This window comes from Hippoglossus hippoglossus, chromosome 17 (assembly GCF_009819705.1).
Source record: "Hippoglossus hippoglossus isolate fHipHip1 chromosome 17, fHipHip1.pri, whole genome shotgun sequence".
In the NCBI taxonomy this organism is placed as follows: domain Eukaryota; kingdom Metazoa; phylum Chordata; class Actinopteri; order Pleuronectiformes; family Pleuronectidae; genus Hippoglossus; species Hippoglossus hippoglossus.
The window spans coordinates 5,539,171-5,566,732 of record NC_047167.1 but is presented as its reverse complement, the minus strand read 5'-3'; the positions used below and the strand labels follow the sequence as shown (position 1 = coordinate 5,566,732).

The following is a 27,562-nucleotide window of genomic DNA, read 5'->3' as shown; positions in this document are numbered from 1 at the left end:
AACTATTGGCAGCAGCAATGGCCACTGAGATGCTCATTCATGCATGAGCCAAACAAACTGGAGATCAACTAAAAATATAGAAACTCCACAGGATACATTTAAAGCCAGTACTGGTTCATGATGCGAGTGTGCTGCTGTTGTAGTTTGAATTGTGGACCTGAGTGCAGTAGTTTCAAGCAATCAAGGAGGCTGAGGGAATACAGCAGCTGTTGCCAGAGGTGTATGAGAAAAAAATATATAAAAGCCTAATTCACCTAATTTAAAAGATTAAACAATATATAGACCAATATAACTCCTGAACATTACATATCATGCTTTAGAGTGCATGGAAACTAGCTCACCAAGCAGAGAAGCTTAGCTAGTTTTAAAGAAGTAGATTCCATTTTTTAAAATAGGTTAATGTTATTGTGATAAAGGTTTTGAAATTGCTTAAATTATTGGAAATAGTGAAGAACTGTGGCTCTAGTATCATTAGACAACCCCCCTGCCACACACACACACAATAACAATAGCCACTTTCATGTGTTGTTAAATAAAATCCTCACATTTGGACACATGGTGAACATGGTGTGTGGTCTCGATGGGGGGAGTCCACCTCCCTGGTCTGTGGGAGTACATCAGGCAGGAAGGTTGGACGTCACCGCCTCAGTGAACACTCAATATAAATGGTAACTCATTAGGTTGTGATATTTCTCCTGCATCCAAGAAACCCCACTGAGCTGCATCAAGGTTATAATTTCCAACAATGGAAGAATAATAAAACACTCCCAACGACTGAACACAATAAAAGAAAAAGAAAAAACTGAGTTGTTTCCTTGGCACACATGCATTGGCAACAGTGAGGGCGGATTGAAAGAAGAAAAGCCAGCGGAGGGTCGATTGAGATTTACAATCATTTAATTAATGTCAAATGTAGTTTACAAACGGGAAAGACATGTACCATTTCCAAGAATATACAAGACACAAATTAGTTCCGACACAAGCCTCTTGTGCGACTTGTCATCTTTGGGGCAGGTTCGAATCAACGGAAGATCAGAGCAATCACAACGCGAACGCAGCATCACATCCCCTTTTCTCCTCCTCAATGTTTTCACCCATTAGCCGGATGTGTGACTACACAGTGAGCTCACCCAGAGGGGACAGAGCGAAGAGGAAACAGGTTCATGAGTAGAGGTGAGCTCAGCTGTCACGGCTGATCTACTCATGCTTTTCTCGCCCCTGGAATTATTCACAGAAGGATCCCGTTTCTTTCTGAAGGCAAACAAAGGATGTTTAACCCGTTTACATTATTTCACAGAGGATGGAGATGATCAACTTCAGATGCAGAAAATCAAAAGTCTCATGAGAGTGAACACCGACACTGAGATGACACACCATCTATTAAAAATGCACATGAACAGAATGTGTGTCTTTAGCATTAAGGCCGTCTTCCTCCTTTTTTTTTTTTTTTTTTTCTTCCAGTGAACACAGCAACATTTTTCTTCACTATGTCTTATTTTACCACCCAGGTTGTGTTAACAGGACCACTCGTGGAATTTCGAAAACTTTTATTTTTTCTTTTTTTTTCTCGGGTTTTTTTCTCAGCATTTCTTACAACAATACAGACGTCACAGAATACATAGTTTTTACGAACACAAAAGCACACCACCACCTCGGCCGCTGCCGCCGTAGAGGGAGGGAGGAAAATGTTGAGGTTGCCAGTTCAGCCTTCTTTTTCCATCGACGTCCCTCTGCTGTTATAACTTACGAAAAGAACCTGCCCATAACGGATGCCATTTTGGGGACCTTTTTTTTTTGCAGCATAGCAGTATGAGAATAATGGGGGAAAGCTTTATTTTGAGACAGGTAAAACAAAACGTGTCTAGACTATGATCTGAGCATGTTGTTGTTACTCCGACCGGGAGGAAGCAGGAGTGAAGGTAAAAGGGAAAAAAAAAGAAGCGGCTCAGTTGGACGTTGCAACTAAAACAGCAGTTCCATCGTTCTGCTCGTTTGCAGGAAACTTTGGGCAAGAGGAATCTCCTACACCACCTACATCTTCACCATCTAGTCTCGAGCTGTTTATTATTTACTTAACTTTTTTTTATTCCTGTACAGTGAAATAAAACTTTAAACGGCTCTTCAAATCGTCTTTTTTTCTTAAAAATACAGAAGGCTTCTTTTATTCGAGCCATTTTTTCCCCCCCAAACATCAGTCCCAAACCCTTCCAACTAAAAACAGGACTTTGATATTATACGTCAGTGTGTGTCTGATGGTAACTTGAGACTGTGTTTGCATCTGTGTGTGTACGTTTGTGTGTGTGTGTGTATGTGTGTGAACTCTATGTCATTTACACTCAACATTGTAAACATACATAGAACTATATTACATGTGCTTGCACTGCATCTTGGAGGGGGAGAAATTTTGGTTTACTTCACTAGAACACCACGAAAAAGGGAAGAGGGAAGGGAAGGGCCCGCGAGAAGAAGAGGTGGAAGAGAGAAAAGGGTCAATCTCTTTTTCAAGGTTGTCAGGTTCTTCTCAGTTTGGTTCAAAGCTCAGTTTTAGTGGCCCTTTTTTAAATTCTCTTAAGCAACAGGGGCATGAAGCTAGAGTTCTCTCTCTGGGACAGAGAACGAAAAAAACAAAAAGAAGATTTCTGTCAAGACTTCAGGGTCGAGCATGTTTGTCCAGCGCTACTGAAATGTTGAAGAAGAGCTAGAGAGAGGGGGGGGACAAAGAAGTCTTTATATTCTGCAGTTAGAAGTTCTTTAGGGTCCAGCTCCAGCAGCGTGAAGCCTCCGTGTCTCAGAAGGGCATCGCCAGGTGCTGGGCGTCTCCACTGACTTCATAGTCCTTCAGTGGACGATTCCCCACGTTACAGTTAGAGGGGAGTCGTGTTAGTCAGGCAGAGGAAACAAGTCTAGGTTTTCATTTTTTTAATGCGTGGCCATGCAGCCAGAGAGTCAGTGAGTGCTGCTCAGTCATTTATGCAAACCAGTTTCCATTGAGCAGAGTCTTGTGTCTCTGGACACTCTCTGATGGGGGTTTGAACAACGATCCAGGCCATGAGAGAGTGAGAAAATAAATGGCGTTCAACAGGGCGGGTGATGAAATCCAAAATGGCAGAATGGATTGGAAGGATGACGAGGCGCAGGAGGGGGGCAAGGGTGCTCTTTACAAGTAGACACGCCGCAGGTCTCCGGGTGAGGTGATGGTGTTGCACTGTGGGCACAGCTTCTTGTTCCCCTGTGATGGAAAGAGACACAATGGTTAGTTTGGTTGTTATGAAAATGACTCCGTAAGTTCCTCCGCTAAGAAGATCATGTTGTCATCTGTGTTTGGTTGTCTATTAGTTAGCTGCATTGCACAAAAACTACCGGATGGATTACCACCAAACATGACAGAATGTGGTATGGGTCATGAAGAAGAATTTAACTTTTTGACATTTTCACCAATTTCTTAGAAAGGAATTCATGAATCTTGATGAAACAAATCAGGCATACAAAATCGGAAGCGCTCAATACCACCCCTGCCGTATTTTCAGCCAGGAAAACCCCCACTACTGTGCCTCCTCCTGCCATGTGAATCTAAAGCTGCCTGTTGTCAGCATGGTCTTCCCTCTCCCTCTGCACTGCTTTGATAGTTTGCCATCAGCAGTAAAGCAGCAGGTGATAATATGCAGCACAGGGCTGACAGTGTAACAACACTCTGACTGGGTGGTCTCCACCACTGTCCTCCACCTCTGTGGAGTTAGCTGGCTGCTAACTCCTGGATGCAGGCTGATTGCTCACAGCTTCCACTGTTCTGTTTCTGCATTGGTAACAGATGAATGAATGAATGTAAATGTCAAACTACGAGTAACACTTTGCAGGCGTATGGCTTGTTTAAGTTGTAGGAAATTAGTTCACAACCTCCTCTTCTGTTCCTGACTTATGGAGCTGAACGTTCACTAGAAAAGTGTCTAAGAGTCTTTGCCGAAGGAAATGCTGCATGTGCGATATTTAACACAGGTACAACAGAATTTAGAGATCACATAACAGGAGCCCCTGCCCCGTACAAATCCCTGCTGGTCAAAAATGCTCAGGTTCATCTGACACCAAAGATTTACAGGCTTCTTTTCCTGTTAGTCCCTCAATAAGCTGTTTGGACTGGTTAGACAGACAAAGTGGGTCCAAAGGGTGAACACGTACAGAGGGGGACTGAGGTTGGCTCCAGAGAACTCAAACACAGTCTTGTCAGGGTTCAAGAGAGAATGAAGGAGGAGGAAAGGTGTGGAGGAGAAGAAAGGAGAAAAGAGGAGAAAGGGTGGAAGATGTGGAGAAAAGTCTGGGATCCTTCATGTGGTTTAAAATAAATGCAAACAGGTTTCTATGATAGGGTGGGTTTTGATTGTTATTTTTCTTATACCAGCGAAACATATTTACCATTGGCAAGTTTTTGTGAAGCCACCAACATTACTTAAAAGAAAATAAACATGTCTGTGTCGTAGTTGGTGCTAGAGACACATTTCATTCAGCACCCAATAACCAGCTTTATTTCAAAGTTGTAAAATAAGGGAGAAAAACCTCGGTAGAGCTCTAGCGATTAGTTATGTCCGCCACGTAGGTTCATTTTCATTTTGTTTGTCTGTGTGTAGTATTACATAAAAACTACTGGGCAGATTATCACGAAACTTGTAAGGAGGATGTGGTATAGATCAGGAAAGATTTGGTGTGGATCCAACTGAATGGGTAGATCTAGGAATTTTCTTTCCCTTTCTCTGCAGTGTTTCCCACAGAATTTATTGAATCTATGGTGGTAGCAGGAGTGCATGTGCACCAACGTTGCTCTCACACACAACAGATTTTGAGCGACAGGTACACAGACCAAAGATCGAAAGAAAAGCTTGCGTAGCTCGCGTGAGAGAGAACTGCAATGTGCACAACTGCAGCTAAAACTAACCCTAACCCGAAAACTTTATTGACAACATCGCGAGCAAACATGCAGCAAATAGCGCTGCACACAGCTACAGGATTTTATTAGTGTAACTCACCGGATGTTGACAGCGGCTGTGAGCCTGCCACTGGCCATGTGTTTCTGAGTGTTGGATTGTGCAATCACATTGACGACACATGTCTTTTACTGTTTTTGTGGTGGTGGTGGTAGTGAGGGTTTCCCCGGCGTCGTATAATTAACACATGTATGTCCCCATGAACAGATGAACAGTCTGGTTTCTATCTAAACTGGTCTGAACACCAAGTGAACATGGGAAACACGGCTGAACAGATAAATGTGAGGAGATTAATTAGTAAAACATGAAATTCTCTCATGTGTCCTGAGGAATGTAAAAAAAAACTCAGAACTGTCCCTGACAAAGAGAAACCTGCCATATTCACAGCACACTAAAAAGAAGTGTTCTTCATTCTTGCACGGTGAGAGGGGGCCCTCCTCTTGTTTGTTTCCTCGCCTGTCAGAGCTCTGTACTCCCGTTTGCTGCGGTCGGTAAGTGTGTGTGGGTGTGTGCGCCTGTCACGCTGTGCTCCAGCTGCCTTGCTCATTAAAGCGGTGAGGGGCTGGGCTGACGTTAACTAGATTCCCAGGCATTTACTTTGATCAGGTTGTGCTCTCCCACTTTTATAGCTGTCTCCAGGCTAAGAGTTTTATGTCCTCGATATTAGGCCAGTGACGGCAGCATGCACACGTGCGCACAAACATGCACACATGCCTGCACGTACACGCACACAGGTACTTGGCAAATGGAGACAATGGGTCTCAATCAAGAACTTTTTCTCACCGTCTCGCTTTTAAAAAAGTGAAGAAAAGAAAGAAAGCTTTACGTTTACGTTTTATTTGTAGAGAATTAATTTCTTTATGAATCAGTATTGATCTTAAATTGGATGCATGAGCTGAATTAGTATAACGTTCAACGTGATATTTCATATTTTTGTTGCTCTAACAAATATCAATCAACACTGACCCAAACATTTCCTGAGGCTGTAACAGGTGAAAAATGGGGAGAGATTTTGATGTTCTCTGATCTTTACTGCTAGAGGGGTCATACAGTCCCACTCTGCAGCTCAAAGCATGAAGGGGGCTGATGGGAATAACCTCATTAGCTTCTGGGGCATTCACCCATGAACTTAAATGTTGGAAACTTTTGGATGTTATAAATCGTTTGAAGATCATCAAGAGATGGAAGGATCCAGATTCATCGCCTCGGGAGCATCAATGTCATGAACGAGGCTCACTAATTGCAACGTATTTGAATCCTTCATCCACAAACCCTTTCGCTTGTCTTTGTATTTGGGCCTATAATTATGCTTCCAGTGTAAAGTTAATTGAAAGTATAACATTGAATGGAGCTAATGGAAGGGAAAGGCTTGTTAATAATTTTGCCCTGTGTGCGTCAAAAGTCAACGAAGTGTGCAAGTGAGAAGGAAGAGGCATGAAGGAGAAAAGAGATGGTGAACAAGAGATAAAGTAAGTGCACTGAGGTAAAACTGGAAATGAGTCAGAATTAAAGAAGGTGGAGAGAAACGGAGGAGGAAACTGTAAAGAAATGAGAGAATCCACTGAGGAGTCTGTTTATCCTCCTCCAGCAGGAACACTGCTTTTCCTCTGTGCTCCATTTACCACATTAGCACCAGCTAATTACACACTACTGAATGTATTAGACTAACTAATAACCAACAAGACCACTGTGGTGTGTGTGAGTGTGTGTGAGTGTGAGACCTGAGGCACTATGTAGAACTCATTGGAGGTTTGAGTTGACCACTTTATTCCAACAAGCCTTTTGGGGGCCATTCCATCTAAGCTTCCCTTGCTGAGAACTGGAATTGTTTGCATTGCCTGGATGTGTGTGTGTGTGTGTGTGTGTGTGTGTGTGTGTGTGTGTGTGTGTGTGTGTGTGTGTGTGTGTGTGTGTGTGTGTATGTGTGTGTGTGTGTGTGTGTGTGCACCCACGCAGTGAGAGAACAGGTCACTTGGGGAATATTTCCATTTTAGTTCCTCCCTTTGGGGCATGAACACAGAAACTCACTGACTATGAAATGAGGCTGCAATAACTACATGTCGTGAGGAGCTGCCCGGTGTGTGTGTGTGTGTGTGTCTTGTGAGAGAGAGTTAGTGCATACCAGAGTCCTGAGCCAGCATTCTTCACAATGGACGTGCCAGCACTGGATGGAGGTGAGCGGCATCGTGTAGGAGTCCTACAAAAAAGAAAAAGAAAGAAAGGAAAGAAGGAATTAAACCAAATCCACGGGGCACTCACACACATACACACACACACACACACACACACACATGCCAGTGAGCAACAACCAGAACAACACTGCACATTTCCTGACCAACCAACATTATCAAACCACTAACCAGCAAACGACACAGCCAGCAGCCACAGAACCACTGAGCAAGGCAGCATGGGGGGGGGGGGGGGGGGGGGGCAATGAACCGGTAACCTGCATGTCAAACACACGCACACGGATACGACATGGGGCAGGCAACAAGCAGAAACAGAGGGGAGCAAGCAGAGGAGAAGATGAGGGAGAAAACCATGATTGAACCCATCCTGATGGGCGCTCCTCTCTTTTCCTCTCGAAAAGAACGGAGAGATGGAGGAGGGGGAGGAGGAAGAGGGAAGTGGGGGAGGGAGTGCCTTACCCTCCGTAGGGGCTGTGGGAGGAGCCTCTTTATGCCGCTGCCGTAGCCACCAATCACAAGGCCCCTGTACAGGCAGTACAGGCCGAGGGGGAGGGACTTAGGCTGCCGCTCTCTGACCTCACTGGCCAGTGGCCGGGGCCCTGGCCACGCCCCTAGGCTCTTGATCTCTGCACCTAACTGGATAGCAGGCTTCCTCTGCGGAAGGGGAGGGAGTGGATGTGGGAAGAGGAGAGGGGGGGCGAAAGGTGGCATCGATCACAGTGCCGGGCTTGAACTGATTGCGCGCATTCACACCGCAGTGCAACACGAACACGCGTGTGGACAAAACACGCTGAACCACTCACACAGATATAAGAGCGTGCACCAGTGACGGCCAGGCAACCACTGTAAGGATTCAGCCCACAAAACGTACAGTACCTACACATTATGTTCATATGACTGAAGTATGTATATACGTGTACTTTGGCGAGCTGTATCAAACGTCACATCAACACACCTCACAGTTTGATAGATTTCGAGGCGTAGGTAAAAGTACATGTAGGTGGAGCATATGTCATATATGTCCTAACTGCGACAAACGCCTACCTGCCTAACTTAGTTAGTTTTTTCTTTTTCTTTTGGACCTAACCAAGAATTTAGTACATCAGGAATTGCCATTGCAGTGCAGCCTTTATTAGAAATTCCGTGACACCTTTTCTTTCTGTGACACTAAGTTGTATTATACCGCTACACTAAACCCACAAATTCAGTTGAACTTTGATTAAGAACAACTTTCCTTCAAAGTATACCTTGAATCATGGTTTACGTTAAAGATGTGTAGTCTTCCAACGTAACTTTTCCCATTAATTGTCTACACTGTGGTGGCAAGCCCTATTTTAATTTGTCCCGCCAGAGTTTCATAATGAACCAAAGTCTTTTTACACATAATAACAAAAGAGATCTCTAACTTGGTGTTTTCCTGCGTTGCTGCATTGCATTGCTGTATGCAGCGCAACTGGCAGCGTGTACGCTCGCGCTATCGTCCATAAATCCATCCAGGCAGACATTCAGAGCTCAGTTTACGTGTAAATGCAAGTGACATGTAATGCAGTTCTCTCTCATATGAGAACTAATCTTTCACTCTTAAGTCTGTGTCCCTGTCACTCAGAAACCTTTGCGTCCATGTGCATCTCCTGCTTCCACTATAGATTGAATTCATTCTACGGGGAAAGCTGAACATTAAAAGAATATTGTTATATGTCATTCACCATTTTTGTCACCTGGACAGTCATTGAAATAACGAATGATATTTATTGTGTTGATAGTGTTAAGGTCGGCAACAATGATTTCTTATTTTAAAAGCAAACTAAGGTAGGGTGTGGTTAAAGGGTACACCAATTTTATTTATTGCTGAATCAATGTTTTTGCTGCTTTCCTTTTGAATAATATTTTATTGTTCTCCATTTTCACTATAATGTTTCATGTCATATTTGTTTTTATCTGATTTGATAATTTCATTCTATTTCATTCATTTTAAAATTCACTTAAATATATATATATATAAATATCCCTATATTTTACACATTTTTTCAACTCACATGTTCCATCGTGTCATGTATTTGTTTTGTATCTTTCCTTTTATCTTGTGGCACATTGAGTCTATGCTTGTCATGTGAAATCTGCTATATAAATAAACACTAAAAATAGTGCCTCTAATTTAGTGAATACTTTCTCACGTCTAAACAAGACAAATTTGAATGATCCTTCTATAAATGACCAGTAGATGGGGGTAGACATCTACTGACAGGACTGAAGCGCAGCACTGAGCTCGCTCCACAGGCAGGAGAGGACAACAGACAACTTGAAACAACTTAGCTACTGCAGAAGAGCACTTGTTTCCCACTCACATTCAACTACCTGAGCATCTGCAAGTTATGATCCATAACAACAACCTGACAGGTCACGTGTTAAAGACTTGACGGCAGTGCTCAGTGTAATCTGGTCCAAGTGTTTAGGGTGCAGATGGAAACCTCTGGCTTCTCTGACACTTGCTAGCGAGAGTGATCGGATGACTTTAAGATCAGACGCATGGTGACAGGGACGGAGTGCGGCGACAGGTTAAAAGACAGACAGAGACGGATGAGACGTCTTGTGTGCGTTTCTCCGTGTGCCTGAGTGTGTGAGTGGGAGACGTGGGACAGTGACAGATGAGCAGAGAGGAGCCTCGTGTCTATGGCGCAGTGAGTGATCGATCGCCGTGCCTTGCCCTCTGTGTCACCTCGGGCACCCGGCGACCTTTAGGAAGCGCAGGCGTCGGTAATTACCCACTTCCCTCAGACACACACAAACACACGCACACACACACAAGCACAAGATGCCGACGCTGCACTGTCCACAAAATTGAAGGATGACAGGATGGGTACCTGACACAAAGTGGGGAATGCAAGCACTAATGTGGAGGGGGTGGTGCAGGTCCAGTCACACCTCAAGCATCTGATGAACAGAGATATTGACGATGTCGCTTGTTCTGCCTGATATTGTCAAGGAACGACATGCGGCTCATATCATTGATCTGCGAGTCCAATCAATCACTTATACAAGCTGTGAGGCACAGGAGCATTGTTTCACTTTACAATGCTGTGCTACTTCCTCCATTTTATGATTCCAGCTGCTGTGTGTCAGAGTTGGTGCAGAATTGACCTTTTACTTGCACTGCATTGTCATGGAGATAATGTATTATTTAAATAAAGGTAGATTCACATTCTACATCTGAAGCTTTTCAGATGCTGGTGTGAAGCAATCAGCACTGGAAACCATTCTGCCAGCAGACAACCCTGTCAACTTTCAAAGCCATGCAAGAGCAAGAAGCACCACAAAAACACAACGGTAACACAACACCAGCAGCACCCACACAGTGAAAAGCTACCAACACATCAAGAAACTAAAGGAATGACATGCAGACGTATCCAGCAGACAACAGGATACACCAACCAACCAAGATTTGTAATTTGGTCAAAGTCGAAAAAAAAACTGAATGGATTTTCGCTTGATGAACAGTAAGTGAGTAAAGTGGGCAAAGTTCTGTATAACTTGCACCCAGCACAAGAAGAATGAAAGATTATTTCCAGTGATGTGTCCCTATTCAGGGTCTGAATCCACAGAGGGAGAGTGGATCATTTGGAAGAATCTGCATCTCCTCCACAAATGAGATATTTTTTGCCTAATGGACACTAAAACGAATATCACAACATTGTGATATTGTGGAAACTGTTTGGTTTTGACCTTACTATGTTAAGTGCCTTGAGATCATGTATATTGTGATTTGGTGCTATACAAATAAAGTTAAGTGTACTTGAAATTGTCAGTGATTGATGACCTTACATAAAATACATGTAAAGTACAATGTGTCCACATGGTCACAAGGAGTGACAGAAACTTCCTTTAAACTCCTGCATGGCATGCAGTGAGATACTTAGAGTTTCTGACATCACGTGGCATAATGGTGTTGGGTTGCCATTCTACATGTGAACATTCCTCAAAGGGCACAAAAACTTAACAATATTAATATTCGGTTCGCAGACACACTGTGAATGTGAACATACATGGGTGATACTTGGGGAGGAGTCAGCCACTGAATTGGGACATAGCATCTGTGGAAATATATTGGAGAATAGGGGGACAGACACATCCTCCTTGGAAGCTTTCCTCTGGGATAATGTGACATCAGCTACGAAAAGCACTGACCGGCAAAACTATCAACCTACTTATTTATGGTACAGCAGGAAGTTTTAGAAATGCTAGATGTTGTGCCATCTGACAAGAAGCACAACACCTCTGTGAAGGTTTGATGTGCCGAGACGGAGGACGTTCATGTGAAGGTGCTGATGCTCACCATGCAGATGAGACACTTGTATCGGTCTCCTCTCAGTATTTGCTTCTCCAGCTCTCGGATTCGAGCCTTCAGAGCCTCCATGGTGGTGGCCGTGGACTCCTCCTCCGTTACCCTGGAGAAGAGGAAGAGACGAGAGAAACAGAGAAAGGTTCATTTAGGTGCAACACTAAAAGACAAACAGGCAGCTCTGGGACTGTGTCAAATTCCACACCGGCAACTCCAGACAAGGTCAAGTCAGGCTGCATCTACACTCTCTCTCACGCGGTTTTACAAAAAACTACAACGAAGCAAACTCATGTCATTAACTATAAAGTGGTTGAGCTTGAGTTGTAAACAGAGTATTCCATTCACATTCCCAGGACATGTGTCATCAAGTAGTTCGTAAGTGTGTCGATGTCGCTTACATAGTAATAAAATCCATATTATATAATTAATTAAGTCTGCATTATACGACGACAGTCGGTATACTCTACGTCAGTGGTTCTCAACCTTTTTTCAGTTATGTACCCCCTGTGAAAAAAAATTCAGCCAAGTACCCCCTAACCAGCGCAAAGCATTTTTGGTTGAAAAATACACAGCGCTGTGGCATCAGTGTCTGATTTATTAAACACTTATATTTTATTGAATATTTATTAAATAACTATTTTTAAAGGATTTTTGAATGGATGCTAATTTTAAATATATAAAAAAAAAATCTCACGTACCCCCATTTGAGAACCACTGCTCTACGTCATATTATGGCTTATTCCAATTATGACCGTATTCAGGTTAAGGTGATCAGAAAATGCTGTTGTGTCTTATTCAGTTGGTGCCGGGTTTGGACAAATATCTTGAATTGATATTTGGGTTTTGTGTCGGGTTTCATAACGTTGGTTGGGCCATCTACTTTTTTTTATTATGCTGCACATTCCTGTTATCACAGAAAACATTGAGACCAGAGCGGGTTCGGACACAAAAATCCAGGGTGACGTTAGGTTTGGGAGGAGTTCGGGCTTGGAGAGAAAACTGTGCGTCTACTGTGTAGTACGACACGTCTCTACTGAACTCCTCTGTCTTTACCTTCTCTCTCTATGCAGCCTCACAGGCTACCTTTAAAGTCTCCCATCCTTTCTTTTACTCTCCGTTTCCAATATACAGTATAGTATGACATCCTCCTATTTAACACAGCTGTATCCCCAAAGGCCCTATGTTACCACAGATTTACAACTCCACCCCCTCCCACCACCCTTGAACGCCGCCTTTTTTTTAACCACTATTTGTCGCCTGGTTCTGACGTAAACTTAAATGCCCTGTCGTCTTTTTCTGTGATCTCATGTTCCACTTCCATCCTCTGCATCTCTCTGCTATGTTTTCATATCAACCCTGATGTCTGTCTATCCCTCAAAATGTATTTCCTTTCCTCTTTATTTCCTCTCCTCCTCACATTGTTCCTTTCATCTCCCTCTCCCTAACTTCATCTCCCTCTCCTCTAACTCCTTCCTTCCATTCCATCCGCTCTCCTCGCTTTTCTTTCTGCATCCAACAGCCTCTGATTAATGTGTGGCATGATCGCAGAAAATGTGCATTTAACACTGTCCAACAGCATTTAACACTGTCCAATAGCATATGAAGCAGCCATAAGTAAATCAATACAGCCGACGCACAGACCGCAGCGCTGATGATGATGATTTGGCGCGGGGAGACGAGGCCGCACAAGCCAGCCGGTGTTTATTATAGCCATTCACTCGCTCTCTAGAAAGATTCACGCAGTGTGGCTGTGTGTGTGTGTGTGTGTATGCGTGTTAAAAGGAGTGTGTGTGTTTATGGTGATGTGGTCATTTTGCAGCCTGATAGCTGGCTGATCTATGGTATTGATCTGGATGGGGAAGGACAAGCACAGAACGGGAAGGGAGGATGAGTGCAAAAGGGAATTATAAGTGGCTGTGTGTGTGTGTGTGTGTGTGTGTGTGTGTGTGTGTGTGTGTGTGTGTCCTATGGATATGGCTTCATTTGCTGCATCCTCAAACAGCTAAGGCTACAGTTGGAAACGAAACAAGGTTTGACATTCTCAATTTCCACCTTAGAAGCAGGTTTTTGTCTCTTCATATTTTGCTAAAGTTTCACGTCGTATTTCTCAGATTATTGTCCTCAAACAAGCTCATTAAAATGATTAACTGTTGTACTAAATTAAAGATGAAATTAAAATGAGACATTACAGGTTTGCACGGCCATCGGATGTCTTCAAACAACCCGGTGTTAACATGATTTGTGCAGCTGAGCAGAAAAGTTTTGTTGTTCAGCCTTCTGACCTGGACCCCGACCAGTTTGGCTGTGAAATATCAAGTATTTAAAATGGAAGTTTTAGGGTCCAGGACCTAAATGTCCTGATATTTAATAAGAAAATCATGATTAGGATTTGATTAACTGTGCAACTGACAAGAGCTGCAATGATTAGACACCAGACGTTTTCTGGTTCTAGCTTCTCCATCTTTTAGGATTGGACATTGGCCAAATGATCGTCACATTGGGCTCTGGCTCCAAATCACGTGATTGCCGCAAGATTGGCAGCGTTCATATCCAGGATATTTTGGCTTCATTTCTGAATAGCGGGAGGAATAGCATATAAGCCGTCCATCTTTATATACATGGCCAGGACCAATAGAGCAGCGTCACTGTGGCTGCTCAGGACTAGTCTTTATTAGCAATATTTCGGCAGGTTGAATGTTTGTCAAAGGGACTTGAAGAACTCCATCTCTCAGCACCAAGTCACCCTGCCACCACATATAGCAGGAGGTTCTGCTACTTCCACAAGGTCTCAGAGAAACATTGACCATCTAACTCCTCCTGTAACCCCCTCACCATCCTGTGTCTATAAAATACTATTTGGGACTGCTAGCCTGACTTGCCACTCTATGCCCTATAAACCGCTTTACCCTCTCCTCTTATAAGTCCTGAGCTTGTAAAAAGCCATTTAGCCTTGATTAGCCTGCTTGCTTATAAAGCAGCAGTGGACTCTGGCCTGGATGGGACTGGTTGGGGGTTGTCCCTCAAAGAATGCATTCTCATTCTTTTATCAGCTCCAATAAATCCCTCTGTCGCTTAATCAACAAAACCCCTCCGATGGGTTCTCCTTCCTTGTCCGAAAGAACGGAGACAGAAAAAAAGTTTTACCCTAAATTACTCTTAAAAAAAGATCAATATAAATTTGCTTGGCTCCCTACACTCCTCTCCTCTGCTATCCCTTCTATCTCTATGTTAAATATTCATTGAGTATGACTAATTTATAGAAGACCACATTTAAAAAGTTGTATAAATGCCCAATGCAATAAAACGACACGTTAATTTATCTCAACAGGGGAAGGGGGAGGGGAAGGAGGAACAAAGATTTAATGGAGGTACGAAGCAGAGCGGGATGATTTTGCAGGGCTAAGGAAAGTAAGACAACTCTCTGGGGCTAAATGTGACACACAGAGAGATAAACAGCCTCTCCACCAGCAAGAACCACAAGTAAAGATCCTTGAGTTTAAGGCCTTTATGCCATTTGTGTGCATCACTGATTTAGGCTGGCTCAGGGGTTTGCAACCTTTGCAGAAATTCACTCTGGGATCCAGACTTAGAAAAAATTGCCATGTTATAAGTGTGAGATATTACTGGGTCAAGAACTAGACAAAAATAGTCTGACCTGGCTAATTGCCAGCGTGACTGTATGTTTCCATGAACATGGGTCCAAGGAGGTGTGATTAGCTTATCAAATCAGATCCCCTGCTCTGTTCACACATTGAATTCTCCTGGATTTCCACGGACCTCATACTAGGAGGTCAGGCGGAGAAAGTCCACAGAAACTGCGGAGCGTCTCACTCTGACATTTCCGCTTACACATGCACCTCCTCGGGAGAGAATACGGAGAAACTGCAGAGTTCAGTGCATGTCTGAAAGCAGCTGAAGTTGCTGCCCCACAGAGCTTTTTTCAAAGCTATGTACATGTTTGTGGTAGAAAAAAAAAAGTGAAATTGCAGGATGTTTTGATCTCAAGTCATCCCACAGCGAAAAGGAAGCTGGAAAGCCAGACACAGAGATAGATCACTCTGCCTCCCCTTTATTTAGTGTTCTGTCCCCAACATGTGTGGGGCTATTTCTCATTTCATTAGTGTGTGTGTGCATTTGTAGCTGAGGTCCCCTACCATCCATCTCAATCAGCCCCGTGTCTTAATCTACTGTCTCCCTACATCCCAGCTTCACTCAGACTCCCACTCAACACAGGAAAAAACAAATGAAAAAACATTACAATTATTTTTGAAAAAACTTTTGGCACCATATACCAGCAAACATTTTATACGCCAGGTTGGAAAAATATATTTCTCACATGTGTGTGCTGTGAAAATAGCAGCGGTAAATCTCTTCAGAGCCTCATTCTCTGCTGCACCCTGTTAACTGAGGCCTTAACTACACTGACACACCATGATAAAACATTTAAGTCACTATTGATTTCCCCTGCCTCAGACCGATGTGTGTATGTAGGTCTTAGATGGCAAAAGGGAAAGGACTTTTTTGGGGGGAAAAAGTGGAAGAAAAGAGAGACGAGAAAGAAGGGAGAATGAAAGAGAGATGTAGCTCAGAGACAGAACTGTAAAGAGAAGAAGGAGAGAGGGAAAAGAAAGGGACAGAGACTGGGCAGTGTGTGTATGTGTGTGTGTGTGTGTGTGTGGCGGGGGTATAAGAAATGTAGCTTCATCACTTCCAAATTGAGGACAGATTCAATTATTTGCAGAAACCACATGGAAATCTCTCCGCATTGTTCCAGCTGGAGCACCAAATTTGGCAGCAATCGCATTGGCGGCATTGGAAGGGCCATTTATCTTGGAGGGGAAAGAGCGTCTCAGGCATTGTGCGTGTATATGTAAGCGCGTGTGTGTGTGTGTGCGCTCATTTATCTTGAAGGGGAATGAGCAGGGGAACGAGGACACCCCGGGAGGCGACCAGATCATTACCCATCTGGGATCAGAGGCAGAGAGAGAGACAGAGAGACAGAGATTTCACTAACGCTGCCCTGCGCAAAGCCACACACACACACTATGTATCAATGTAACGAAAGGAGACAAATCTCATTTTCATTTGGGGACGGAGGGGCACAGAAGCTCCACAAATACAGGCATTTATAGCGAGTGGAGAGGAGTAAGGCAGGAAATTGTTCCAGCCAGCTGACTGCTTGTTCCAATGCAATCATTCAGCATCTAGTTGGCTCGTTTTTAAATGGATACTTAGATTAAGGCCTGTTCTGCTCCAGGTGGCCACTAAGACCTCACCTACTACATTGTGTTCCAACATCTGCACCCAGGCCACAGACAAAGTACTGAGATCTGATTTTCTGAGGAGAAATAGATTTATAGTACTTTTTTAACATGAAATTTAGCAACAGGATGTACAAGAGATTTAATTGAAATCTTCAGAGATTGATCTTATTTCCAGAAATGAGACACTTACCCACATTAGTTTGATGTAAGTTATGGCCTGTGGCAGGAACGTTTCATAAAAACAGATGTCTCTAACTCAAGTGAGTGGTTTGAGAGCACTGATATTTAATCAGTCGGATCCAAGATGTCATCCACCTCTGACATGAAGTGGAGTCGGGTTTTAGATGAGTCAGTATTAAATAGAGAAGGGAATACTTAAATTATTTTTTACCTTTTGGTCAACAGTTGGTGGTCTGTGCTGAAAGGAAAGGGGGCCTCTCTCTTGTGGTCCCTAGATTGTAGGACATCTTGAGTCTTAACACTTAGTGTGTCCCAACAAATGAAAGCATTTACCAACTGACGACTTGATATTTAGGCATTTGGACCTTCATCACCTCCTGCCATGGCCCAGTGTTATATAAATGTTCCTCTTGTTACGCGGGTGGATTTTAACTTTGACTTAAAACTCAAAAATCAAGTGACTTCCTGTAAGGGAAGAACCGAGCAAAACTTTTTCTTCTGATACCTATTTTGAAATTTTCTCTCAGGATAACAGAAGATTCAAAGAACCAATGTTAGTTCTCTCTTCCTTTAATCAAATTTAAAATCTGTATCCAAATTGCTATGGAACTAAAAACACAACTGAGGGCCTGTTTTTACTGAATAAATGTGACTCATAACAGAAATTGAAATCGACAAAGAAACTCTATTCAATATGGGTCGGTTCCATCTAGCTGATACATCCAATTAATAAGGTCTGTATTTAAAGATGGACGACATGACATGTTCACTACATCATCATTCAGAAAACTTGGCTAACAATCAGTTTAAATATGTGGCTGTGTCTCTAATTGTGAAGCATGAGGACACGACTCACTTTTTTTCAGTGACAAACTAGCTGTCAGTGATTTAGTCTAGTACCAGTAAGCACCTGCCTGACCACTGCCTCTCACACAGACCACTCTACTTCTCTTTCTCTCCAGCAAACGCACACTGATGCACCCATGCAAAGTAAAACAGGGAGGATCACACTGCAAATGATCGAATGCATCCCCTCACTCAGCGCACACACACACACACACACAGCTCTTGCCTTGCAGGTCCGTGTCTGATCAATACACTTCAAGCTGCTCTGCTTATTCACCACTATCTCCTCTGCTGATATTTAATATGTGAAACACGCCCACTGGGGGCTGATTGATTCACTTAAATGAACCATTTATCTCGTGCTGAAAGGAGATGTGTTATGTAAAGCTACACCTGTGCAGGTTACAATTACAAACAGTGTGTGTGCGCATTAAACCACCAATAACCAATTTTTGTCCTTATTTAACTAGTCAGCAGGTAGTGTGGCCTGCGACTCAGGAGTCCAATGGGGTTTTTTTTGCCTGAGGAAATGACTGAGGAGGGAAAGGGTAAAACATTTTAAAGAGGAAATTCAGGTGGACAAATAAAATCATTTTAACACAGGAGTTGAGACTGAAGGCAACAAGTAGACGACAGAATCCTGACCCCAGCTCCCTCTCAGTGTCTCTGTGTAATTCATTTCAATAGCATAGAGCAAAAGGATAGGAGAGTATGCCAGACATGCAAAAGCAACCAATCAAACAAATCCCAGTTTCTCTCAATGAGCTGACCTCGATTACCAATGCAGGGGATTGATTGTGTGTGTGTGTGTGTGTGTGTGTGTGTGTGTGTGTGTGTGTGTGTGTGTGTGTGTGTGTGTGTGTGTGTGTGTGTGTGTGTGTGTGTGTGTGTGTGTGTGTGTGTGTGTGTGTGTGTGTGTGTGTGTGTGAGAGAGAGATTGTCTACCTGTTGCAGAATATGGATCAAGAGATGGAAATGAGGGAAATTACAGAGCACTGGCCTTTCACATGCAATGTGTTCTAATGGATAGGATTGTGTGTGTGTGTGTGTGTGTGTGTGTTTTCAGCTAATATATGTGAAATTTGGTTCATGATTTTATGTAACTTTAGAGACTTTGTCAATAAGAAGCTTTTCCCCAAATCCTGACTTCCAAAATTCAAACCATAATCAAACAAAAAACATATCTGTATAAACACCTCATGTTCAATCAATCTTCTGACATGAGTGTTTGCAGAGTATCTGTTTGTGTCTGCATTAATGATTCTGAGACAGTTCTGTGCTCTAAGAGAACACGACCGCAGAGAATTAATACTTGGAGAGACCCCCCCCACACACAGTATCCACACAAAATGTTTCATTTATGACTGTCTACAAGTCAACTCTCCCACAAGTAAGAAAACTCATTAGGGAGTCGAACAATGACCGTGTGTGTGTGTGTGTGTTTTTTGGGAACCTACTTTTCAATCTCACTGTTTTTACAGGTGCGTGGGGCACAGGAGGAAGAGGAGGAGGATGAAGGAGTGCTGGGGTCTGTCTTGCTGCTCTCTCCATTGCTTGTTGAAGGCATCTCTATAGAAATACACAGAGGCAACGTGATTAGCAAATACCTGCACACTATGATATTCTAAATAAGACCTTTAATAAAGGCTTCTGATATTAAAACTCATATACATTATTATTTTTAAAGAGAGGAGAGGGTTAAAAATAAACTGAACAGAAAAAAACAACAACAATGGGACCATGGATTTTAAACACAAAACAAAGTGAGCAAATCTTACCGGTTTTGAAAAAGGTTTAGAAAAGAATAATGTCAAAGCAATGCATTTGATTTATCATATTAAGTGTTGGTTAGATTAAATGATCTCTTGACTAAACTTACCATCACTGGCCCATTTGGAGAACTCAGGCGTTATTCTATTAGAAGGCATCCCACCACTGCAACAGAGACACGTTGGTAAGAGCAAGACCATACAAATACATCAAAACACAACTGGAATGCTTAGTCAGTAAACTGATGGACAGAGAAACTACAAATGTTTTCATTCACTGTTTATTGCCATATTTTAACAATTGTACTTTTTTGAACCACTTTGTGACTATGCTGAGGTGCTATAACATACTAAATTTACTGTACTCTCAGGTATGAATATTTAACCTTTTTCCATTGTTGTACTCTTGATTTTTGGTTTTTATGGTTTTGGCCTGTTGGCTCGACAGAGGACATGTGAAGACGTCACTTTAGACCCAGAGAATAAAATGGAATTTCTTTTTTCCACATTTTATACACTGAAAGATGAATTACCTAAACAACAATAATAATTATACTAATAATAATAATAAATACTTGTCAGACTTATCAATATCGATTTAGTTGCAGCTTTTCAATTAACGGAGCTTTGGTGAAGTATTATGCTTGTTTAATTGTAGTTCGGCCTTCATACTTGAGCACAGCTCCCCGTAGCGCCTCCCTCTCTCTGGCCTCTCCTTGGTCCTCTCCGGCTCCAGAGCAGGGGATAATATCGGCCTCGGTGTACTGAGCTTTGCCGTACTCCAAGGTGTCGTCTCCGTCCACGTCCAGGTCGGCGTCACTGTCCGCCGTGCTTTCCTTTATGTTACACGTGGCGAAGCCTGTTGCTGCGGAAAAGATTAAAAAAAACTATTTTCAGCATTGCGTTCATTTAAAAAGTACAAAGTAAGACTAGGATTCAGTAAATTAGGTAAAACCAGACTATGGGTGTACACCAGCCACAGTCCGATATACACTGAACAGCAGCTTGGCCTCTGACCAAGGCCTTAATATAGACACACATTTAAAGTTTTCACATACTTTGTTTTTCAAAACCAATCGAGTAAGATTTTGCTCAACCGGTGCAAAAAATGACAATACACATGATCTAATACAACTCGACTGCAACTTAGGTATATTCATAGTCGGAAGCTTTTGGTGGAAATGTAATTCAATACAACAAATTAAAAAGCCCAAACACAATATATCTCTTTAGGACAATAAAGATTTGAAACAGAGGAAAATTTGGTGAGAGAAAGAGACAACTTTCAGACATGGGGAGAAGTGATGAAGACTGACACCGCACCCATCAATCTATGAGAGAGGGGTGAGGGAGAAACAGAGAGAGACTGACAGACAGAACGGGGGAGAGAGGGAGAGAGAGACAGAGAGACAGACAGACAGGGGAGAGAGAGAGAGAGAGGAAAAGAGATAAATCTAGCGATGAACGCTCAGACAAACCCTCACCGCTGCCTGACCACTGAGTTCAGCTCCATTTAGCCACAGAGCCGACTCTGTGTGTGTGTGTGTGTGTGTGTGTGTGTGTGTGTGTGTGTGTGTGTGTGTGTGTGTGTGTGTGTGTGTGTGTGTGTGTCCGTCACTTAGAGGCATCTCCTCAGTGTTTGTTTGAGACTGTCTGTCCCTCTGTCACTTAGGCCCTGTCTCACCAAACCATTGAAGGTGTGTGTGTGAGCTTGAGTGTGAGAGTCTGTCTACCTGTCACTTACACCATGTCTGTCTACCAGGCAAAGGTAGGTGTGTAGGTGTGTGTCACTTACACCCTGATGGTTAAAGCACTTGGTAGTGTGTGTGTGTGTGTTACTTAAGATGTGACAGTGAAGGTGTCTGAGTGTGTCTGCGACTGACAGGCCTGACAGCCATCTTATTTACACCTATCCCAATTTCTACAGGCTTTCAGCTGGACGACTGTGATATGTGTGTGTGTGTGCGCGCGTCCAGATACAAGCTCGACAGAGTTGACAGCCATCTTATTTAACCCTCCGTCCCAGTGTGTGCGCGTCCTGATACTTCCTGTAACAGTTGGTCTCGGTGCACTGCTGTGTCTCTGTAGTGTCTTAGTCAAAGTGCAAATCAGCTGCTAGAACTTGTCTCTTCTGGGATTTAAACATCTTCTGCGGCTTCTCGTCCTACCTTACTCTGTTAATCATTCCAGTGTAACTCTGGGAAAGAATAAAACATGAGCAGGGAGAAGAAGGAATGGGAGCACGGAACGACTGAAAGCTGCTGTGATAAAACGCGCCACCAATGCTGAGACATTTTACGACAAGCCCATGGTTTTTAGTGATCAAATAAAAAGGACCTTTTAACTTTTATTTGGTCTCGGTGGCAGCGGGGAACATATGGGAACAATGGCCGCACAGTGTAAATCTAGCTGCCTGCCGACTCTGTTCAGCTACTGAAGCTGTAGGTTTTCAGAGATTGGCAGACGGCATATGTTACATTATGCAAGTAAAGTGCTGACACGGTGAAACATCTGGACTTGTGGAGGTGTTTTTCCCCACCTGTTTACCAGCAAAGACCATGTTCACTTTCCTATTTGGAACGTTTAAACAATATTTTGATGCTAATTTTAAGAATTTCCTCAACCACTTTTAGTTCTTGTATTGGTTACTAATTATATGAATGCACCTACATTAGACCTCAGTAATAAATCGATTAAGCTACGGCTTTTTTGAGAGAAACCTATCCGTTCCTAATATCCCAAATGTGTTATGCTGTGATTACTCAGATTTGACTGAAAACAGACTGTCTTTGGCTTTTGGTCAAATAAAAACCAATCAAAATAAAATCTCCTTGAGCTGTGGAAAAGTACAAAGTGCAATTTTTCCCCAATTTCTTTCATCTTTTATCAGTTTTCTTCAACAGCCAATCAGCTCCAAATACTCTCAATGAAACGTAACCACCACAACTTGTGTTTTCTACACTGCATGCAGCAGGCTGGCACTGGTTTGATACAATGGGGAGTCTACACCCCCAAACAAACACAAGCTTTGGTTTGGGGTCTAACATGTGATGAAACATCATCTCCCATTCCCATTAAAAGCCACGTGAGCTTGCATGTTGGTGGATTGCTCTTCCTCCACCAACATGGATTATTATATAAGAGGACATCAACACTGCTGTTTAGATAAATCCTAGAGGAAACACTGTTTAAAAATATCAATAAGTAAAAAAAATATATAATTAGTGGAGTAATTAATAATAAACTTAGTTACAGCCCTGGACCTCTGTGAACATAGCAAACAGTTAATACTTCAAAAATGGATTTCATATGTCCTGATGTCTGTATATATATCTGTAGAGTGCTCACTGTGATTATACATGTGCATGGCCTGTTTGCTCTGTGTGTGTGTTCTCAGTGCTTTTACCTGTCCCTCTAAGCAGTCTTGGCAGGCCAATCTAATCTGGCTAGGGGAAGGTCAGCCCCACTCTAACTGCCTTTCACTCACATTATGCACCAACAACCCCCCCTTCCATTTTTTCTTCACCTCTCTTCCTCCTTTCCTCACCTCCCTCTCCCTCCTGTTTTGTATCATTCCCTTTATACCTTCACATTTCCTCCATTTATTGTCTCCCCTCTTTTCGGCACATCTCTTGCTTGAAACAGTTTCCTTCTTTACTTATTTTACACCAGCCTTTATCACACCATTTTTCTCTCTATTTTCCCTTTCCTGCTCGATGAACTGTTTCCCCTCTTTTCTGCTAGATAGGACAGGATCGACACACACACACACACACACACCTCAGTCTGTCTGTCATTATCATAACCAGGTCCTCCAAATTGCTAACTCTCAACACTCTAACTACACATTTTATTGTCTTTCTCCATGGCAGCCACACATTTACATACGTGTCACCACAACAACACTACAAGTACAGATGCAAAGAGACAGGCGCGATCAGAAGACTCATCTGGCTGACTGAGCTCAGATCAGTCCATCGACCGACCTCGGCAACGTACTGTTACCATAGCAATTATCAGGACCCCCTAAGAAGCAGAGAGGAGGGGTGTCAAAGGTCATCGCACTATCTTTCTGCCATTTACAGGTCAGAGGCAGATGGGGAAAGGGACACAGACACAAAGAGATGAGACCGCCATCTTTGAAGTCCATTTACAAAGAAGAGATTTCTCCTCTTTTTCATTCCCTCTGGGCCATCTGAACTTGCAGTAATCCCCCTCTCCTTCTTCTTCTCTTCCGTCTCTCAGGACGGCCTTATATCAAACCTCAGGATCTGTTTGGCTGCCTTTCCATCTGTCTCTCTGGGGCTACACTAACAGATAAACTGTTCTGTTCCAAACTACAATTACAGTTTGTGTTTTCAAGCTTGGTGATGATGGCACTGAAAAATTTGCTCAAGCAAAATGTAATAAACACAAAGGAACAGGAAATATTACAGAAAACTAAAATACACGGTCAAAATAATGTAATATATTGTCTCTACAACTCTGCCATGAAAACCTTAAGAATAATTAATACTACTTCTTATCGCTGGCTAAAGATCCAGGGTTAGTGTCGCTCTGTAAAGCAATATAAACTCATGCGTGGGAGATCATACCTGAACAACCCAGGTTACAGGATGAAACAACAGATGATCAGGGCGCAGAGTGGGAATGAAAGAGGCACCATTCTCTCTCTTAGGGTTAAGCCCATTTTAGACTGTTTTGTGAAGGCACAGTTTTTGTGTCACTGCTTGATAATAAGCCAACATTTAGCTTTTGAGTAATAAGACTACTTCTGTTAAGTTTATGTAAGTGTTGTTTTGCATCAGTGACAAACTTCAGGCCCCTGTCACTAGCTTCAGAAATGTGCGAAACAGCACATAACACATGAAACAAAAAACTTGGCATAATAAACCACATTTGTCTTTTGTGTTAAATCATTTTGAATGTGTCTTGCAAAGTTACAAAGTAAAATCTAGTTACTTTCCCACTCATCAGAGACCCAGACAGTCCACTGGACAGATGAAGACAGCTCTGTCTGTGCTATGTGGCTCCTTTCAACCTGGCTAAGCTGGTGCGAGACACAGAAGTCTTCCCTCACACAGAGTTGAATCATAAAACTGATCTTGTTCGATTTTTCCCCTTCCTCCCACCCTCCCCCTCTTCCTCTAAAGGGCCTCCTTCCCTCTGCCTTTCTTCCTCGCGGTCTCAAAGAGAGGGAAGGATGGTGGCACTTCACAGAGGGAGAGGCCCTCTCTTCATCGCCAGCTGAGGAGACCCCCCCCCTGCAACATCTCTATATCCGTCTAGCCTGCCGAGAGCCTGCAGGATTCAGCGACGTGTGTTAGAACCATTGAGGAGCTTTCAAGACAAAATCCACCTTCTGAGCCGAGTGTGTGTGTGTGTGTAAGTGTGCGTTTCAAGTCACCCTCCCCAGGCCTCCTCAGTTATCTGTGTCACATCACAAGGTGCCCTATTAGAGCACGGCAGAAGGGTCCTGTGTCTGCTCGTTTAACGACGTGAACGAGATGGACGGATGGAAGGAGCGTCGGGGAGATGGATGGACGGGTGGAGAGGCCGCCTCCCGCCCCACGAGCTCCTCTTTGGAGCGGTTTAGTTGAGATTTCAACATTGATCTGTCTTGTCTCCTCTCTCTCTGGCTTGCAAAGAGGGGGAGAGAGGCAGGCAGGTGAGGCTCAGCATGTGTGTTTAACAACGGATCGAACATGGGAGAGGAGGAGGTGCCCAGGGAAGAAGGACAGATGAAAGCCAAGGCACAGCAAAAAGAGTGTGAAAGATCCTCTTAGAGATGACAACAACTCTTTACCTCCATCTGTGCACTGCTTGATGACTTTCTTCTATCTTGTTTTCCCTCCAGTTTACACACAGACACAATTGTGGCTGCAGTGGGACACCATTGTGCAAACACACCGCAGTTAAACATTTATGACACTGTGTATTCCAACAATTAGAAACGCTAGAAAATAAATTTCCTGCTTAGTTTTGAGGAAATTAAATGGTTCTTCTAACAAGACGCTGGAGATGTTGAAGTTTTACACAAGAAAGATGGTAAGTAAAGCTATTAGAGCAGCTTGAAGTCATTGCATTACTTTACTATTATACTGCATAACTGTGTAGTAGAGATGTTTTGATGCCATTTTCCGGGTATTTTCTGGTAAAAAAGTGATTTTCAGGAAGAGAAAATTGCATCTGCATGAAACGAATATACTTTCAAGACATGGTATGGGATCGGTGCATAAATTGGCAGATGCCCAACCCGGCATTTTTGTCCGTAACCGAGGGATTCCCGATGGTATGGGCCAAAATGTGACTGTTGGAAATATTGAAATACTAAAAGCTCAGATTCATACTCTTCTTTTATTCTTTTCAAATGACAGTTATGGATTAAAATCCAAACGCATCCTTGCATATGTTACTGAACTAATTAAGTAATGATCAATTAAGCAATTTGAGAGTCTATTAAAAATTAATCTACAAGTTTGACAGCAGTTAATCTTCTAACACCCGGTCTACACATGAGACGCAGCGTGAGCAGCACATTAGCAGCATCAGTGCTCCATCGGTGTCTATGCAGGATGTGTTCAAGTACAATATTCAGTGTTGCAAACTGCGTTTTGTAAGGGCTCAGTTTCCCAGAGCTTAAAGTGACAAGCTGCAAAATGTAAATATACTCAGATTATTATTCTATAGAACCAGAAAAACAGCAGATCTTCATATTAAAGAAGTTGCAACCAATTGACTAATTGTTGCAGCTCTAATGTCTAGTTTATGTTTTAGCTTCGAATGTAAACAAATTTGAATGATTTAAGACACAATTTGATATTTAGACCCAGAACTAAAATAGTATATTCAATGGTTGTAACATTCATTTAGAAATAAATTTCTAGAAACAGCAGCAGGAATATCAGTTCTTTTCGTGAAAAGAATTTGAGACCGATATTAGTCTCACATACTGAAATTGCAAGTTTGAGAGGAGACGCCAATAAAAGGCAGTGAGACATGGAGGCAAGAGGGAAGCACCGTGGGGGTGTGGTGTCACAGAGCAACCACTGTTCTCCCCAGTGACCAGCTCTCCCATCCACTTCTATAATTGCATTCCTGGACTCAGAGTCGCACACAAGCACTCATACGCAAGCACACACGCACACGCACGCACACACACAGTGGGTCAATTGCCCAGCTAAATGTGTTTTCCTTCTCCTTGCTAAGAGGGTTGCATGGGCCGAGCCAAGCTGAGCTGGGCTGACCCCGGGCCAACCCACACTGCCACCAGACCGCAGGCACCATTACGGCTCCCTGGTCAACACTGGTCTCACAGAACTAACACTGCTCGCACTGGACAGGAACAGAGAGAATGATAGATGAGCAAAGAAACTAAAACAGAGACAGGCAGAGGAAAAGGAAGGAGGGAACAAACAGGGAAGTGGGCCGACTCTGTCTACACACTACTGCGACTGGACTCGACCACTGGGCTGTGACACGTCAATCAGGTATCTAACAAGCAGACGACTGGACACCTGCACCATCACACAGCACCAGCACTGACAACACTGCTGCTTCCGAAGAAATGGGAAAAACTAAGACATCCTACCTCTGATATACAACCAGTATAGTGTGTGTTTGTGTGTGTACGTACCTCTGAAGCCTCCTTCCAGCAAAGCCGTAGCTCTGATCCTCTTCTGCCCCGCCCACTCATACTCCTCAAAGCCCCGCCCATTCTCTCCATCCATGTCTGCAGAGTCATCGTCGCACAACGCACCCTCACGCTGACAAACAAACACACACAAGGACACATTAATTACAGCAAACAAGAAGAAAAAGGCACTGCTTGTTACACTATCTGTATTGTACCAAACCACGTGGAGCTGCGATCAGGATCCACTGTTGGCATGTTGATGATAAAGTACAAGAATTGTAAAAATTCCTTTTACTCAAAAACTGAAGGGCAAAATAAAATAAAAATAGTAATAATAAAATGCATTTCTTCTGGAACTATCTGAAACTG

The 27,562-nt window shown here is 43.0% G+C and overlaps 1 protein-coding gene across 5 annotated transcripts in view; it reads right to left on the bottom strand.

Annotated features, from left to right (window-relative positions):
• Nucleotides 1-879: 879 nt before the first annotated feature.
• The window catches only part of rnf220a (ring finger protein 220a), a 157,611-nt gene continuing 130,928 nt past the window's right edge, over nt 880-27,562 (bottom strand). For 3 of the 5 annotated variants that reach the window (XM_034613408.1, XM_034613409.1, XM_034613410.1), the window contains 7 exons: nt 27,194-27,323; nt 20,230-20,422; nt 19,668-19,723; nt 19,246-19,357; nt 11,493-11,604; nt 7,096-7,170; nt 880-3,229 (listed from right to left, as the gene is read on the bottom strand). In XM_034613408.1, the coding sequence (XP_034469299.1) occupies nt 3,158-3,229; nt 7,096-7,170; nt 11,493-11,604; nt 19,246-19,357; nt 19,668-19,723; nt 20,230-20,422; nt 27,194-27,323 (750 nt within the window). In that variant the 3' untranslated portion in view covers nt 880-3,157. Of the gene's footprint in view, nt 3,230-7,095; nt 7,171-7,621; nt 7,817-11,492; nt 11,605-19,245; nt 19,358-19,667; nt 19,724-20,229; nt 20,423-27,193; nt 27,324-27,562 lie in introns of all 5 variants that reach the window. The other 2 variants (XM_034613405.1, XM_034613406.1) reach the window with 1 other exon arrangement.